Below are 17,985 nucleotides of genomic sequence, written 5' to 3'. Positions count from 1 at the left end.
TAACGGTAATAAATGTGCTATAAAACGTCTAGCAGACGTATAAAGAAAAGTCACTTTTGGAAAGATGCAGCCTAGAAAGTAAATAATGCAGTTGGCTGCGTTTCTCTATTATTCCTGTCTTACTTGCTTCGCTATCTTACTTGCCAATCTTTTCCGACGCAAAGCAACGAGATATTTTTTGCGGGATTTCCCGAGTTAAGATCAGAGATGGCGGATGCATAAACGGAAGATCATTATCGGTTAACGAAACGATTTTACCCGACATTTTGCAATCGTCGTGAAAAACGTTGTTCCGCGCACTTACACAATGTGGTAATCTTCAATTCTAAAAATGTTCGTCCGACTAAGATTTTTTGTTATACTTTTCGATAACCCATTCAGGTAATCCCCGCAATGTTTTTTTTTCTGTTTCATTAACGCACATTAACGATTTGATATCTTTCAGTCGATAATAAATGCCAAAGACAAATTGGTCGAGCTGGTCGACATCATCTTGATAAAATCCTAACGAAACCACAAAAGAATCAAATAGAGATTCTATTTGAATAAGTTTTTATGCCGAACTGGTGATTTCTTTTGCGTAACTATAGCATTCTGGTCTTTTTGAATAAAGTTGTTTTAAATCTGTTTTATGCCATTTCGCAACAACTAGAAGTGTTGGAACGGGCTTAGATTACCAATATACACACTAAAAATAATATTATTATTTTATTCTCTTGATACAACGTTTCAATACGCACTTGTATCACGATCAGTTAATCTGACTAAAATATATTCAAACCTCACTTACATAAGTGGAACGCAATTCTAATTATACTGTAGAAGACAAAAACGGCGCCGATAAATTATTTCCCATAAATTTAATTATATATATTATTCAAGTTCTTTGTCTTTGTCCGACAAAGATTATTTATTGAATGTACTGGTGTTTCTTTTTCGCTTTTATTTCAACCGAACAAAAAAGTAAAAGGTAAAAAGTGTAGTTATGCAATATCACTATGTGCCATATACTTTACCCTATAGGAAGTACTGAGTTGGCCTCATGGGTTAAATTCAATCCAACAATGTTGTAATGGCTGAAGTCAATGACATTTATAGAATGACATAATTTTTTGGTTGTTTTCCTTCTAGGTTAAATCCAATTGAGTTAACCGCTTTAAAAGGCCAGCAGTTTCCTCGGTAAATACCCTTCGTTATTAATTCGATATGCTGCACCTAAGGCCAATAGTTCGCAGACACAATAGGTTCGGCGCAGTCTAAAGTTAATTACAGTTCAAAGTACACAACATTGCTTGAGGATTCATCGGTGAAATCTGCCGCAAAATAATATGCAAAATATACACAAGGAAGCTATATGAGCTCGTTGGTTCCTGTCTCCTGTGGTTGTCTTTGTCCCATTGAACCCGCAAATTTGAGATGTTGTGCTCTGTCGTTTAGGGTTGATATTTCTAAGTCACACGACTAAAAAAACACTTGACCTAGCATTCAACCAAAATACGACATGTAGATCACAGTTTCTTTGTCCTATTGAACTCGCAAATATGTTATAAAGATCACCATTTTTTTCTGCACTATTGTAATTTGTATTTTTATTAAGAAAACCATGACCCTTGACCCGTACCCCTGTATCATTACCTCTTATTCAGCAGTTGAGGCCTATTTTTAATCTTTGAAATAAACGCAGCAACAGCAAAGGTCTTACGCAACTTATTTACTACTATGAAGCATAACAATGTGGACCCATTAATGTTTTAGATATTATATGCAGAGTCCAGCAAGTTGCTTAACGAAAATTCGAGAGTGAGAATAAAAACACTGTTCAAACTATCTTTTGTTATCGTCTGTATCGAACTGCGCAGATTTTTTTCGTAACAGATATTTCTGTAAGTGATGTTAAAATACAAAAAGATGACAATTTTTAGTCGATTTGATGATATTTTTTTTTCAGTTATTTAAACGGTATTATTTTGGCTACTATTATTCTTACCACAATATAAAACAATTACAACACCCAAAACGACGTAATGTCTAGTTTTCGCCAATTGAGACACAACCCCATTGCGTAGGCGGATGGATTATTATTATCTGTCGCTCTAAACCTCTGTGTAGACATCTCAAATCAGAATACACAATCTTTGTTTTCATCCAACGCATAAAGTTCGACCGAAAGACAAAAGCCCCTGAGAATAAATTGCGTGGGCGAACCGCGGCGTGAGATTAAGTCGATAATTTCACACTTAGCTTGTTACGAAACACGTCTAATGAGTACGGAAAGCAAAATCTTGCCACTTCCATATAAGGCAGGGGCGGGCAACATGCAGCCCGCGGGCCGGATCCGGGCTATGGCAGTACGATTATTGTATCAATTTAGTAACCCGGCCCGCCAAGTACTTAATTATACCGTATCAGGCCCGCCGACTGGAGAAGTTGCCCGCCCCTGATATAAGGCTATTTATATATGCCCTAATGGTGTTTGTATGAAATTATGTTTATGCCTATTACACGTTTTTTTTGCTTTTTACATAAGCCTTTTAAAATGTTTTTTGGTGCTAGTGATAAGTAATAATCCCATATTCACATTTCCTGTGGAAACCGATTCCTGATATTTTAACAGAAAATATCGCGATCTGATCTGACATTATCGGACATTTCTGCTACTTGACTCAAGTGATTTAAAAACAGTGACTTAAGTGCACTCAAGTCAAGTAATTTGTCCAAAAGACTTAAGTCAAGTCAATTCATTTTAAAACATAGGCTGACTGAAGTACAAGTTATTGACTTAAGTCACCACAACACTGATTTGCAGGAAGATTTTAGTTGATCACTTTTTCCAGTTAAATACCTTATTACCTTGAGCTGTAAAAATTAAAAAAAATTCTAGCTCAGACAGTTATGACGGTTTGCAAATTAATGTGGTAGGATCAATATTGTAGTTTGCTTTAAAAAAAACATAACCAAAAGAATGTGCAGTTTAACTGCTGGTAACCGGTGAAAACAATATCCATAACGGGAAACTTGGCAAACTGAGATTTCGTGGGAAAATTAGAATGAAACTTGCATCGCCTTGACTCCTCTACCGCAGATCATAATCATACTGGTGCACAAAATGATTCATTCTCCGACAAAATGATCCAAAGATAAAGTTTGTTTCCCCTTAGTTACTGCACCATAGCGCCATCGCTTGGATATCCCAAAGAAACACGATTTAAAAAGTTTTTACCCTTTGTCGTGATTTTGCATTCCGAAAATATTTCTTTCAGCTAAACAGGTCGCACTTTACGACAACAGTGAGGCCAAATATAGGACTCTTTGTTAAATTCAATGTAAATATAAAATGATTTTGCAATTTCCTAATCTTCTTTTTTTTTAATTTTAAATTGTGGCGATTTTGCGAACATTTCGTTAGCTGAGAATTTTTATCTTGTTTAAGAAATCTGATAAAAATGTAATTTGAAACTAATTCTTGTAGCTGAACAGGCGGTGGCATTTCCCTCACTTCAATAAGTGAGGTTAAAACCAGGACCCTTTATTTATCGAAGTATAAATATAATTCGAAATTCAGCTAAATTTCAAAATTTTGCAATTTGATGATTCAATTTGCGCGATTTTGTGGTGATTTCGTGAGCTTAAAATTTTATCTGGTTTACAAAAAACTGATATAAACTCAATTTGTCTGATTTGCCTTCATAAAGTTTGAAGTCCTTCATCACTGTTATCGCGAATGAATATCCGCCCATTTTATGCGATAAAATCTTCCGCACCTGTTTCGCATAATGGACAACAACTCGTTTGGGCGTTCTTACATAACACACTAAATTGCAGTAAAACGAAAAAACGCCATAATTTATTTAAATGTTTCAAATGGATTGATAAAATTCTGGAATACATTTTAAAAATCAATTGTGTTTACCCAAGCGAACAACTCTTTTGTGGCGTTCTTTAAATATTTTGAAACAGAACAAAATAATGCAGCAAAACAATAAAACGCTTTAGTCCATAGTTAAATGGATTGGTAATTCTGAAAGACGTTTTAAAAATCAATTGTTTTACAGTTTTACAAACGGAAATTTGCATTTAGGGAAAAAACAAAATTTTCAGTTACAGGGCTACCCTTTTAAACTTGACGCTATTAACATGTATTGTTCAAAATTGGGGCTACCACCTTGTTATGTTTAACATCTTATATCGTAATAATAAACAACAAATGACAGGCAGTCCATTATCGTGACTGTCTTAGCAAAAGATAGGCAATATATTTGTGCACCTGCCCCATACGTTAACTGCTGTCTACCGGTTTAACGCCATATTACCGAGATACGTGGACAACCTAAGGTAGGCTAAAAGCCCCCATTCTGTCTTCCGTGATATTATCAGGAGTATAGCAGGGTGCACTTCCGCGCCAACCGAGATTGTTGGGCTTCTAACAATTTTCCTGAAGTGCTTTTAAAAAATATGTCATTTGATAAACCATGTGATGAGTTTTGAATATTTACGTTTAGAATGAGATATATTTTATATATGATGCCGTAAACCAGGGGTTCTTAAACTTTTTTTACGGCGGACCCCTAAAATTTTTTTTTGCTTTGCACGGACCCCGGTAGGCCAGAAATGCTCCCAAATGATGTCATAATATGACGTCACAATACAAATAGACTTCATAACTCAGTTTATTTCGGTCCGAAAAATGTGAAAGTTAAATGGAGTCTAACTATTCATTCAGTGCAAAACTGTTCAATTTTTAATTAAAGTGTTTTCTTTTAAACATTAATTACTTTAAGTATACACTAGTTCTTTAATTAAGCCTTCATGGACCCCCTAAAACTAGTTCACGGGCCCCCAAGGGGTCCATGGACCCCAGTTTAAGAACCCCTGCCGTAAACTCAACAAGATTTTATAGTGTCTGTTAGCAGTATTTTAAGATTTAAAACATTTTGTCTGTTCGCTGTATTTTTTTCTGAAATGCTTAAAAAAATAGTTTCATAAACTCTTACAAAGATATTTTATTTCCGTCCACCTGCAAAATTAAACTTTGTGACGTCAGAAAAGCGTATTGTTTTACTGGAATTTCACACAATGCCACCTGACTTATAGTAATTTTAGAGCTTTGCTGGTTATTGTGCACGTCACTTTACGTTAAATTTATAATTTGCATTTAAAAGAACATGAAAAAAAAAGTAAACATTTTTGTATTTAAGATATTTATGGAGTTGTTAGCAGTCTTTTTTCTGTGGCTAACAAAGGTTGGGCACCACTGGTTTAAACTTTGTCCAAACTTTTTTAACATCTAGTTTAAAACTTTTTATTTCTTCAGTTCTACTTCTTCTTGATGTCGACCAGAAAAACCCTCCCGCCAAAATTCCCCGCCAAAAAGGACGTTGAGTCGAACGGGGTCAGCCAGAGGTCAAAGCACCCCGTGGTGACACCAAACGGTGCCGACAGTTCACTCTCAAACCTAAACGGTGTCCATACCGCGTAAAGTGATGTCATTTACTACGTCACTACTGTAAAGCACTGGTTTTCCGAATCTGGCCATGAATTATATTCGTAACTGATAAAGATTAATGAATTTTTTTATGGTAAAATAATTATTTTTTTTTCTGTTGAAATTTATTGGCTTTAATATGTGGGTTATTATTTTCTGTGGTTAAAGGATTTTGATAATTATTTGGTATTTTTTGGCAACTTCATAGCTGATGGACAAAAAATTGCAATTCTATTATATCATTCTTGTTTTAGTAATGCTAGAATTCTTTATTTTTTAAAGCGGGATAACTTAATTCATTGTTTTCAAGCATGGTGATTGCAAAGAAATTTAAAAATGTTTTACCTGAATTTACCACACTTCTTGAATTTTGTCGATCGCAAAATCCACAAAATACAATATGGGAGTTGTTAGGTTGGCCAGGTTCATTAAGTTAGGGTTGCGAAATATAACGTAAGTGAATTTAGCTTTAAAATTGGACTCATTATGACACATGTGGTATTTATCAAGTACCGAAATGAATTTTCAACACATAACCTACTCCCGAAATAAGTGTGGCTTGTTTTGTATTTTGCAGTGTTTCCTTTAAACTGGACATTTTATTTTACACGTGATTTTTTTTCTTTATTTTTGTGTCCAACAGATTAGCTCACAATATTCCTGTAGCGCAGCGGTTCTCAACCAGGGCCATGGGAACATTTTGAGTGGGCCACAAACCAATTTAAAAAATCTAGATTTATAAAAATAAAACGTAAATTTATTGTTCAGAAGCAAGTACTTCACTAATGCACGGTTGAATAAATAATTTGTTTCAATACATGCTCCGCTATTTTTTGATCTAAACCTTTTTTATAGTTTGTTTTTTCATCAAAATTTTTGGGCCATAGAACTTTTGTGCAACGAAAATGGGCCACGATAGAAAAAAGGTTGAGAACCGCTGCTGTAGCGTGTATTTTTTCTTTTTTTTACTTTTTTATACAAAACTGATCGGTTTTAAATCTTTTGCCTCGAAATCTAGGAAACAAACTTGTTTTCGTTTTTTCTTTATTTCGATCCTTTGTCGTAATGCCATATGACATCAACATTCTGTAATGACGTCATCCAGTGTGACGTAATAAGCGTTCAGCATGAATCCGTCCATTCAGGGTTTTCTCTTCCTACACAAAATTGATTTTTTTTTCGTCTTTATTTCAATATTATTGCGTAAGGTTCTGTCGAATGCAAACGTCATAGTTCTCAGTTGTTGTTTAATGAGCGGTGTCCCCCTTTCCATGGGCTTCCAACACTTTATGCCCCCCTTTGCCCACAATTTGAAAAACTCTGTGATGAAACGTCACCAGGGGTGATGTAAAAGTCATATTAATAAATATTAACTTAAATAGTCATTTTACAACCAACACATCGTTCGACTAGTTTAAGATTAAATATAATACGTATGTGGTCCCCAGAATACTGATCTGTTAACCCCAGTGGGGTGGGGCACCGTTGAGAAACCCTACAATTGTCTTTGTCGCTTATCAAAAAACTCAGCTCCTTAAATTTATATATATTGGCAATTATATTATTTTCCTACCTTTCGGCAACCTATTGAAATCACCTTCTTAAGGGTGAGTGACACCGAACGCTCGTAATGCAAAAAACGTTGGAGAAGAAAAATAAGCAACAGAAAAGCACTTGTTTTGAATTAATATTATTGTCTGGTAACAACAGCTTATACTTCTTGATATTTTCCCATTAGTTTCACTTTTTTCTGTTTAAACCTTGCTACCCTCAAGTCGAAACAACACCTTAGTTTTATTCATTGCGTTTGTGTTCGTTTTTTTATGGAATCTGGTGTATTTTGTTGTGCTGAAGTTCATAAGCACTGACGTGTGACCCCTACCTGTACATTTCATTGCTTTGTATACTTTTTTTACCCGTATAAATTCACGGAAAGCTCGACATAAAGAACACAGTTGGTTTTTATTAAAATTATTTTATTAAAAATGCGCCACTATATTGCAAAGCGTTTGAAAAAACAGTGATTAAAAAATGGCGGATATATGAAATTCAAGCCATTTTAAAATTTTTAAATTCATGGAAATAAATCTGTGGACAATCCTGAATATTTTGTATAATGCTATTGCCTAGCTTAAATGCTTAAACTAAACGCTAATCCTTGCTACACACCGCTTGCAGCCTTAAATCCCAAGTCCAGCCTTTTATTTAATCCTCACTTTAACATATCGCCTGTATTCGCTCGTTTTACTCAATTCAGCGTTCTGCTGTGAATTTATGACACTTTTTTAGCCTTTTCCGATAATATCGGATCGGGACCGATATACCAAGTATCGAACCTCGTCCTATATTATGTAATAATCGATGCGCCCCTTTGAACCATGTTTAGTGATTCAATCAAAAACTTTGTACATTGTAAGTTAAAAATGTTTTATTTTTAACTGAAACTGAGTTAACTTTGGAGCATAATGGTTTGAGGTTATAGTAGTATTAAATCAAAGCCCATGCAGTTTCAAATTAATCTTTATTCATTTTAACATGAGTTAATTGTATTAACCCTAACCAAATTATGGCATCTGTCGTATTTAACGTACTTTAACTTATTTGTTTCGCTCGACATCGAAATACCTGTTTTTATTAAGACGTATTAGGATTGCCGATATACGTTAAGACGTACTAGGATTGCCGATATATCGTGTTTCGGACAAAGTGTCGCTCATTCCTCACGGTCGACACCGAATTGTATTTGCTTGTGACTCGCACTGGTGTTACATTGTGCCCGCTTATTTCCAGGCTGTGTAAAAACCCAATAAAACTTTTGTACATTTCCTCGTCTTTTGATGGAAGATGATTTATTCTCACGGGGAGATTGCACAGTGAAAAGAAAACGAGAAAGATAAAAGCGCCATAAAAGCAAAAATCGAGAAGAAAACGCGATAAAATAAGCAATAAATCGCAAAAATCCGACAGGCCGTTTTGCTACATAGGCAGTTCGTAAAGTCGGTTAAGATTGATATTTTCTTGCACCCTGAGATATTTTTTTAGGCTTGCCTAATAACTATTAAAACCCGCGTTGTGGTTTTAGAAATAAGGGCAGTAATAAATCCAAAATCGTGGTCGCACCCCTTTCTAGCTCTTCTGCTGTTTTTATAACAGCGATATTGTGGCCGGAGGTCGTGAGTTCGAACCTCACCACAGGCTAGTTGTTTTTCTAGCCTGCCTTGCTTGCATCATTGATCAACAGATTCGGTAAGTCTGCGATAGTTTTCCACTGGATTAAGACATAAGTCATTTGTCAAAAAACTTTAGCCAAAATGGCGTCGTCGATTTCTGTGTTAAGTAGATTGCTGATTTAAACTTAAAAGCTTTAATATTGGCGGGAGATATGTTGTTGCTACCAGGCATAGTATACTAAAAAATGCTCCTTCGAAACTTATTGATTTCGACAACCTATCCAGGATGCCTTCATCGGGGAATGCAACAACACCACAGAAGGAAAACGGTGTTGAGCGCGGTGCTGTGGCATTCCCTGATGAAGGCATTCTGCCTTTGCAGCCAAAACGTTGGAGAAAATAAATGGGAGGTTTTTTGCGGGATTGGCTGGCTAACAAAATGCAAATGCGGTTAATCAACAAATTTAAACTTCGTTAAAATTGTCTGGTTGGTTCGAACACTCCTATTGTATTCTCAACAACTGGATTGCCAAAGTCAGATAATTAGTTTAAATAACAGAAAATATTGTTTTTTGTGATTTAGTTCAGCTGATTTGTGTAACGTTTTATATATGATAGGCAGTTACCGTCTCATTGCATATCTAGCATTGCGTTCCAATACTGAAGTTGTTTCAGATCTTTTGAACCGTTGTGGGTTATTTTAGGATTTTCTTAGTGGGTAAAGTTTTTTGTTTAAAATTTTTTTTTTTTTGTTTCAAACCGACGTCGCCTGTTTAGGAGCCCTTCGCGTCACAATTCGCATAAGTTCTTCGCGGAAAAGTTCGTTGCGAAGATTGTAGATGATGAAGTTGCTTAAGCTGTTCGCGAACAACAGTTCAACGGCGACGAGATAAAACACTGGGTTGCAACCTTTCTGGGGGTCGGCCCTGGGGAAAAAATTAAAAAAAAATTGGTTAGATAATAGGAGAATAATTGTTGGAGGTTGCAGTAATACGTAGTAAGAATATCAAAGCCCATACAGAAGTAAGTAGAATTTTGTGAACGTCACATATAAATCTCAAGATAATGGCTGGATGTTCCAGTTAGACGTAGTAAGATTTCGAACGTTCAAAATTACACTTACTTATGTATGGGCGTAGAATTTGGTTTCTTTGAGTAAAATTTTATTCTTTAAACGTCAATCGTAATTTTTTTCTTTGGAATACGTTAATCGTATATTGACATTAAAACTCTTACACAAATAGCTCTAACTATAATCTAACCACCTTTGAAGTTGATATGACCATTGGTAACGGCATACATATTAATAATTTACTTCAAAACGGGATTGAGCGGGAACAGGTGCTATAATTGTTCCCTCTGCCCCTTTGTAGCTCAGTTGGTAAGGCCACGCTCCCGGTATGACCGAGGTCGTGGGTTCGAACCTCTCACAGGTTAGTTTTACGAAAAGGATGCAACGGTACTATGGTTGTTTCTCGACTTGCTCCCCTCTGAGCCTGTGTAGCTCAGTTGGTATCGCGACGGTCCCAGTATAACCGAGGTCGTGGGTTCGAACCTCTCACAGGTTAGTTGTTTTTCTAGGCTGGCTTTCACGATAATCCTTAAATTATCGACTAATGTTAGTCTGTTGAAGACTTTCGGTGTACTACAATACGTAAACGGTTATCGTTGACCAAACAACCACTTAGAGAAGGTCTGATCACGGCTGTTGTACACTTATGTATTATGCATCTTGCATTGAAACCTGACATTTGTCAACTAACCTCCGGAACACTCCTTTGTTTTCCTCCTTGGAGAATTCACAAAGGTTCTCGATCTGAACAGCTAGGAAAGGAACAACGCAGATGGAAAATACAACAACCATGATGAAGATGGTTCGCGTCACACGCTCAAGGTCGCTGTTCGGGGAAACCACCCGACCGATCGCACTCAGCTTTGCGCCTGAAAATTAGTAAAAATTTTAAAGTAGCGAAAAAAATGAGCGATTGTATTGCCATTTCTGCCTGTGTAGCTCAGTTGGTGAGCGACGGTCCCGGTATGACCGAGGTCGTGAGTTCAAATCTCACCACAGGCAAGTAACAGGATGCAGAAGGCAACGGTGCTACGGTTCTTTCTCCAATTGCTCCCCTCTGAGTCTTTGTTGTTCAGTTGGTAGGGCAACGGTCCGGTCTCACTTTATAAAGGCCACATTGCTAATAAGCCAATTTCTATGGTTATCGGATAAGTTCCAAGCAGTTTTAACAAATAAAGCAAGACCCAGTCAAGTTACTTGTTACAAATACCATGCTGTGAATGAGATACAAGTCGATTTCATCAACTGGCAAGTAAAGTCCACAAAATTCATTTTCACAAAATAGCAGTTCAAAGGTAGCTACAGAATACACACAGTTGAGCAAGTTATGCGTATATTGTTTCTCATTTGCGACCGGCAATTCCTTGCAACAACTCCTCTTGCGAGCGATCAGGAACTGAACCCACGTGACCGTTGTCACGACAACCACGCATGCGTACGGGAGAAGAAAGACAAGCACCAGGAAGAAGATTCCGTGCGTCACCGTCGCTATTGAAAGAACAATAAACGCTTGTTGCTATGAAAATATACATAGTACGTTGCTATGGAGCAACAATAAACTACTGTTGCTAAGCAAACATAAATAATATGTTGCTATGGAAACCACAATGCGCTGTTGCAATGGAAGCAACAATAAGCTTGTAACTAAGGAAACGACATGCCATGGATTAAACAGTAGACTGTTCCTATGGAAACAAGAATGTAAGGCTGTTGCTATGGAAACAAGGATATACAGCTGTTGCTATGGAAAACAACAATTTCACCACAACTAACATTAAACCCAAATTGGCCCAGAACATGTAATTGTGTTGACTTTGGCAAACTGATTTAGTTAAAGTCTATGTTTGCCACAAAATGTAATATGTCCATCGGATAATAATCCTCCCCTTAGTTAAGTCACAAACATGCTGTCCAGGAACGGCAATTCAACCGCCTTGTCTGTGGTTATTGCTAAAAACCTAGGTAACGATAATTATCCAATACTCTTTTGATTCGACTTTTTTGCTTTAAGTTTCACTTACAACCTAAGACAGTCCTGAAAAGAAAACGTTATTGTATTTTCATTATATTTTTGTTCTAAGCGTTGTTATTTGTTTTTTCAGGTGCGGCTTTTGCAACAAAATACAGTTATCGGCCCTTTTACAAACAGAGTGGTAAAAACCTATTACCCGGTTCATGTGCGTGTTAAAGTTTCGCAAATTGATAATCGTCGTCTTATTTACGTTCCATAGTATAATTTCGTTTTGATGAAATATAGATAAAGGAGGGTATTTTTAATTATTTTAATGAAACCTGTAAAATATTTCCCTGCTACTTACGTGGGTCGTGCTTTGGTTTCACTTCGAGCATTGTACTCATCGTCATGTAGTCGATGTTATATGAGAAGCGCTTCCTGTCACCTAGTGGTAGGATTCCTAGCACTAACGACAGGCACCAGGTGGCGATCACGAGCCGCTTCGCAAGTTTGCGCGTCATAAGGTCGCCCTAAAAATAAATAAGAACATTATTTAACTTTACTTGTTACGCCAAATGTGATTATTCTCGTTGATATTCGAAAAAAAATATATTACACAATCAATAAAATAAAATCATTTCGAATAACTTTCCTTGTTCGAAATTTAAAAAGTTATATTATCAGTTTAAAACTAAATTTATTTTTTTAACTTTCTAGATATTGTTACTCACTGCACCCAATTTTGTGGCAAATAACATTAATATTTAACAAAAACAATAAAATATTACAAAAAAAATGAAATAAAAAGAAGGTTTGAGCAAAACCTTATAAATGGGGGGTGATTAACAGTCAATACTTCAGCCAAAAAACTTTTTTACGAACAAAATTTTACCTACAGACTCTACAAAGCTTTAAAAACCTAAGAAAATTCCAGATGGATAGGAAGATTGCTCTTAATTTTATTTCTTAATTGTATGCACTCTAGAAAAAAGAGCTGTTGATTAGTTTTATTAAAGAACTAAACAAATTTTTTAGTAATTTTTATTGAAAAAGTTAAACGAAAATCGGCAAGTTATATACTTTATTGACATCGCCGGACAATAATAAGAAGATCCACTTTAATACGTTTAGCATTATTAATAACCTTAAAATGCGGGTCATTAGCCGATATATGTTTTAACAATATAAAGGAACAAAAACTGACGCAAAACTCAGCACACACGGCATTTTTAACTGAGCGCTGTTCAATATTCGATAAACGTGTTTATTATTAACGTACGTAAATGTATGAGCACTGTCAAAACGTTGCTTATGATTATTATTATCATTTCACTTTGTCACCTGTGAACGCCTTACGTAAATGTTTGAAAATCGTCTAAAACTCACGTACTATTAGTAACAGCCATTTTTTCTCACCTGTGAATACCTTAGCGGCCAGTGGACTGCCAGTAGTCTATCCACCGCCAGTAGTAGAAGAGAGAACAGTGATGCGGACATACAAACGCTGAAGAGGGTTCCAAGAACACTACTCACAAATGTGTCCCTCGTTTCGTTCAAGTACCTGGGAACAAAGTACATGATAAATTACTATTGCAAATGGCTTGGGTTTTAAGAGATTAAAGGCAGCAGGCAGGGATGCGCAGTCGGAGTCGGACTCGAGGAGTTGGTTTATTTTGCTGGAGTCGGACTCGGGACTCGGAACCCGGGTAAGACCTTGTAAAACTACCCGAGTCCCGAGTCCGACATGTGCAGGCGCAGTACTAAATTCTAAACCGATAAGGCCACAATCTGTAAATTGCAAAGATGGATAGCATATGGTGGAATATTTTCCAACCATGTATTGTGGGTGGATAAATTATATGGCATTCCTATTAGGGATTTCTCTATATCCATATTTTATGCGTGAAATACAGGCTGTAGAGTCCGGGCCGGACTCGGGACTCGACGAAATCTCACATTTGGCCGGAGTCGAACTCGGGGCTCGGACTTACTACTTTTAACCGACTTAGCAGACTTGGCAGCAGCAGAACCAATATATAAAAATGATAAGAATATATAAAAGATGATTAGACCTCATATTTTCAACTGGTTCAATATGTTATTATAGAGTCTGGTTAAGTTTAGTATCGGGCGTAAGAAAGCAGTGTAAAAGGTATTCTTAAACGCACCCTCCATAGGTTTGTTTAAAATCCGTTATCGGTAACGGTAAAACAAAAGCACAAATAATCTTATTAGATAGATTTTTATTTAGTCTGCAGCAGTGAATCTAGGGTGTTGTGTGTCTTATTACTACCGGGTGTGAGTCTTTTTCTTATGACATTCCACTGCCATAAAACTGATATTAAACTTGCTGCTACTTATCATTTTGCAGTAATTATACCCCTCAGCGCACTCAGCAAAATCACGCCTTGGTTTTCGTAAATGTCGCAGTCTTAATTGCTTCACACCACCAGAGATGTGATAAGCTTTTAAACCACACAACACCTAAATACGTCAAAATAATCTCACAGACAAAAGTAGCATTTTGGACGCTTCAAATAACTCTTTTTCAACACCATGTTGTTTTTGAAAATAAAATAAAAAAATATATTTCAAACTTGTTAAAAATAAATAATGAGAAATTGTAAACGTTTAAAATGCTATCTACTTCTGTATTTTCACCTTCAACTGGATCGAAACAGATTTGTGTTTATACGCTCGTAGCCATTTTTAATGAAGTACGACAACACATCGGATCTAGAGTTGTGTTTTAGACAGCCACTTTTTATGTAGGAGAATAAATTTAAAACTACAAAAATCAAAAGTAATGCAAAATAAAGTAGTAAAATGACAAAATTAGGAGTTTTTTAAGTCGTTGTACGGTACATTATATAAACTGTTGCTACCAGGCATGGTAATATAAATCAAAAACAGCTCCTCTGGTAATTGTAATTGTACGGTACATTGTTGCTCTACAGATGGTTATCCAAACTGTCATGTGTCTAGAATTTTTGTCCTTTCTAAAGGGCACTTAGCAAGACAAATCAATTTTTGAAATTAAAGACACTTTAGCGCATGAAACGCCAGTTTTTGCAACACCTTTGACCTTACCTTAGATAACTTTCCCCAAGTGGTTTGAACACGATCATCATTTTATTGACCGCAGCAGTTGGAAGAATAACAGCTCCCACCAGAAAATCAGAAGCTGCTAGCGAGGTCTTGATTAACCCCTGGGCTCCTTCGAAATGAGTCGAGGTGCTCATAATATACAGAATCAGCAAATTGCCAGTCACAATACAAATGGCCATGAGCACTTCAAAGACAATCACAGCCACCGCCGCAGAGGCACTGCACTCTGGGTTAGCAGATAGGGATATGTTGTGCTCTGGATAATCCCATAAGTGGATTGCTGGAGTGCAAAAGGCGATATGGCCGCACGAAAAGTTGGCGTTAAAGACGAAGCGCTTCTGTCGCATGGTGGCGCTCACGCGGCCGCTTAAGGAGCCGCCAGATGTCGCCGTTTGCGCCGTCGATCAGAACAGTTTTTTTATCGGTTTTTAGCGAGTTTGAGCCTGAAAATGAAATTTAAAAATGAAAATAAAATCAGTGTCTTCTCTCTATGTTGAATATGAATGAAGAGTTATTCGAAACGTTCAAAATGCTACCTACTTTTTTTGTATAGGCTTTAATATTCTTACTGCGTCTTACTCAACCTCAAACCATTATGCTCAAAAATCAAATTTGTTTACCAATTTGTTAAGTTATTGCAAAAGATAAAGAGATAGAGTAGTAATAATATTCAAAAACAGCTCCTCTGGTTATTCTAATTGTTAACCAACATTTCGTCAACTTATTCAAATCGTCTTTTTCAGGGCGAATGATAACGAACGCTTATTGAATTATTAATATGCCGGGTAGCAACAGTTTTACACACACGTGTAAGTTGCGACATTAGAGTTAGGCACTGTTGCTGTTGTAACTTACTAAACAATTAATTTAAATACTGCCGAATGTACCCTTTGAATACTTGATGTTGCTGTTGTTAGTTCATAAAAACCTCAAAACAATTCCTCAAGGAATATCACATTGAACTGTAACTTCATGCAGAAGTTCTAGGTCACTTCAAATTGTTATCTGTGTTGTAATGACTTGTACACTTAAGTCACTGTTTTTAATTTACTTGGCCTGACTTAAGTCTTGTAAGCGAAATCATCCGATTTGAACTAGTTTTCATTAAATAACAATTTAGTTAGTTTTACCCAATCTTTGCACTTAAAACAGTTTTCAAGCTGTGTACTGCGTTTTAATTGTTTTCTTACTATAAAATATCGGATTTAAAGTATTAAAATATTATTTTAATAGAAATGACTTGACTTTGTATTGGAATTACTATTTTTGACAAAATGCTTGAATTGACTTAAATATTTTCGCAAACCACTTGACTTGAACTTAAATTATTTCAAAAAGGCCAGTTTAGCTGCGAAGCCCAGAGATAGCGCTCTATACAATAGCTCTAATTTCACCTATCCGCCCTTAAATGTTAATTCAAGGTTCTGCTTTAAGCTTCTCTCGACATATTCAGGAAATCACGTGCGGCGATTAAAATAGACCTTACGACAGTAAGAGCCTGGTTTCTACATATGAATGTAGCCTACTGTCATTTTACTGCTGCCTGCCACAAACCTTACAACAAGCAACCTATTGACCCAACGAATGTATACCTCAAAAATGTAATTATAGCAAGGCTTATTATATTGAATAAAACCACTAAAAATAATTATTTGGCGAGGACCAGGATCGCATAACGTTTTTAGAGATATCGTCATATGATAACTTTTGACAAATTGTAACAAATTTTGCAGGCTATATGCACAGATCTGTACTGTAGCTTGGTAATGAATCAATTGCTAAGCCAAAAAGGTCGAGTAGATCGACATCATTTTGGTTAAGAAGTTGCGATACGAAATTACAATTGCGCCTCACCTTTTACAAGTGATACTTTGATTTACTTCTCAGTCACATTAACTGAAGATGATACAAGTTCGTATCGAAACGTCTTAATCAAGATGATGTCGATCTACTCGACCTTTTTAGCCTTGTATTTATAATTAAATAACAAACTGTGATTCAAAACACGTAATCCAATGGACAGTTACGCGTTGTTATGCATGCTCTTGCGTCGTACCTCGTACCAGCGAACGTGCGTCTGTGGAACTGTTTGCCTTTACTTTGCTTGTTTTCAACGTTTTTATTCATAAAAAAGTAAAACCAATTCGCGATAGACTTTCTATGCTTAATCATACAACTACAGTTTATCAAGAAACCTTACTACACTATACAGGGTAGTAGATAAATACTACATCAATACCAGTTATCTGACAGATAATTTGTATTCAAGTTTCGCATGCATTCCGGTGTATAATACGCTTTCGTTGTATCACAAAACAGGGCTGCGGAGTCGGAGTCGGAGTCTGACTCGGGACTCGGGACTCGAGTGAGACCGCGTAAAACTACCCGAGTCTCGAGTCCGACGTGCGCCTGCGCAGTATCAAATTTTTAAACTGTTAAGGCGGTAAAATGTTGTAAAAGTTAAATAGCAAATGTTGAAATATTTTTAAACCATGTAAAGCGGGTGGATCAATTTTGACACCAATATAAGTGGGCCTTAATTTAGTTGCGTAAATGGGTAAAATACAGGCTGTAGAGTCAGAGCTAGACTTGGGACTCGACAAATCTTACATTTGGCCGGAGTCGGGCTCGGGTTGTTTTTAACCGACTCCGCAGCTCTGTTAATACAAAATAATGAAAAGTTTGGCGACATACTTGACTATATCTCGAGGCACACAGTTTAAAAACCAATGGTCAAAACATTTTTTAACCTATGCTTTTTAACCAGCCTTAGCAGGTTTATCATATAAACTGTTGCTATACCAGGCATAATATTGATGAAAAACAGCTCCTCTGTTATTTATATTCTTCTCACGTTTAGGCGACCTGTTCAAGCCGCCTTCTTTAGGGTGAATGTCGTTGATTATAAACCAGGTTAACTTAGATTCTTAAACTCAACATTCTGCAAGTCACCAGTTTATAACGTTTAGCTAAACATTTCAAATGGTCTTGTTATAAAGAGTAGTTTTTTAGCGTAATAGGCTGGAGTTTTAAGTTAGTCGTAATAATAATATCAAAGCCCGTTTAGAAATAGGTAACAATTTTAACGTTTCGAATATATCTTTAATATTCTTTTTATTTATTTTCAATGTGGTGATATATTCGGAACGTTCAAAATGTTACTTTTTTCTGTATGGGCTTTGATATTTATTCTACGTCT

The 17,985-nt window shown here is 36.3% G+C and overlaps 2 protein-coding genes and 1 non-coding gene across 3 annotated transcripts in view; 2 read left to right on the top strand and 1 right to left on the bottom strand.

The window, feature by feature from the left end:
- Positions 1–8,086, top strand: part of LOC146163141 (phospholipid phosphatase 1-like) — a 43,520-nt gene extending 35,434 nt beyond the window's left edge. Inside the window, exon 7 of the mRNA XM_083381986.1 lies at positions 5,312–8,086. Coding sequence (XP_083238112.1) covers positions 5,312–5,476 — 165 coding nt within the window. The 3' untranslated portion in view covers positions 5,477–8,086. The remainder of the gene's footprint in view (positions 1–5,311) is intronic.
- Positions 8,087–9,312: 1,226 nt separating this feature from the next.
- Positions 9,313–14,962, bottom strand: LOC146163139 (adenosine receptor A2b-like). Its single transcript, XM_083382923.1, has 6 exons — positions 14,769–14,962; positions 13,095–13,239; positions 12,043–12,208; positions 11,056–11,212; positions 10,416–10,580; positions 9,313–9,578 (listed from the first exon to the last, which is right to left on the bottom strand). The coding sequence occupies exons 1-6, from the start codon at positions 14,918–14,920 to the stop codon at positions 9,407–9,409; spliced, it is 957 nt and encodes a 318-aa protein (XP_083239049.1). The 5' UTR covers positions 14,921–14,962; the 3' UTR covers positions 9,313–9,406.
- Positions 10,654–10,726, top strand: Trnat-ggu (transfer RNA threonine (anticodon GGU)). The gene has a single exon. It is a non-coding gene; the product is annotated as a tRNA-Thr (tRNA).
- Positions 14,963–17,985: the final 3,023 nt, after the last annotated feature.

The sequence above is a fragment of the Ascidiella aspersa genome, chromosome 2, assembly GCF_963924565.1.
Source record: "Ascidiella aspersa chromosome 2, kaAscAspe10.2, whole genome shotgun sequence".
NCBI lineage: Eukaryota > Metazoa > Chordata > Ascidiacea > Phlebobranchia > Ascidiidae > Ascidiella > Ascidiella aspersa.
The sequence above is the reverse complement of the archived record's forward strand: the minus strand, read 5'-3'. Positions and strand labels throughout refer to the sequence as shown.

Bases quoted from the DNA above. Each gene is read 5' to 3' on its own strand.
- LOC146163139 (XM_083382923.1), bottom strand. From the start codon at position 14,920: ATGAGCACCTCGACTCATTTCGAAGGAGCCCAGGGGTTAATCAAGACC. The intron at 11,213-12,042 runs GTAAGTAGCAGG...TTCTTTCAATAG, and splicing joins GAAACCAAAGCACGACCCAC to CGACGGTGACGCACGGAATC. The intron at 10,581-11,055 runs GCATAACTTGCT...CGCAAAGCTGAG, and splicing joins GCAAATGAGAAACAATATAC to TGCGATCGGTCGGGTGGTTT.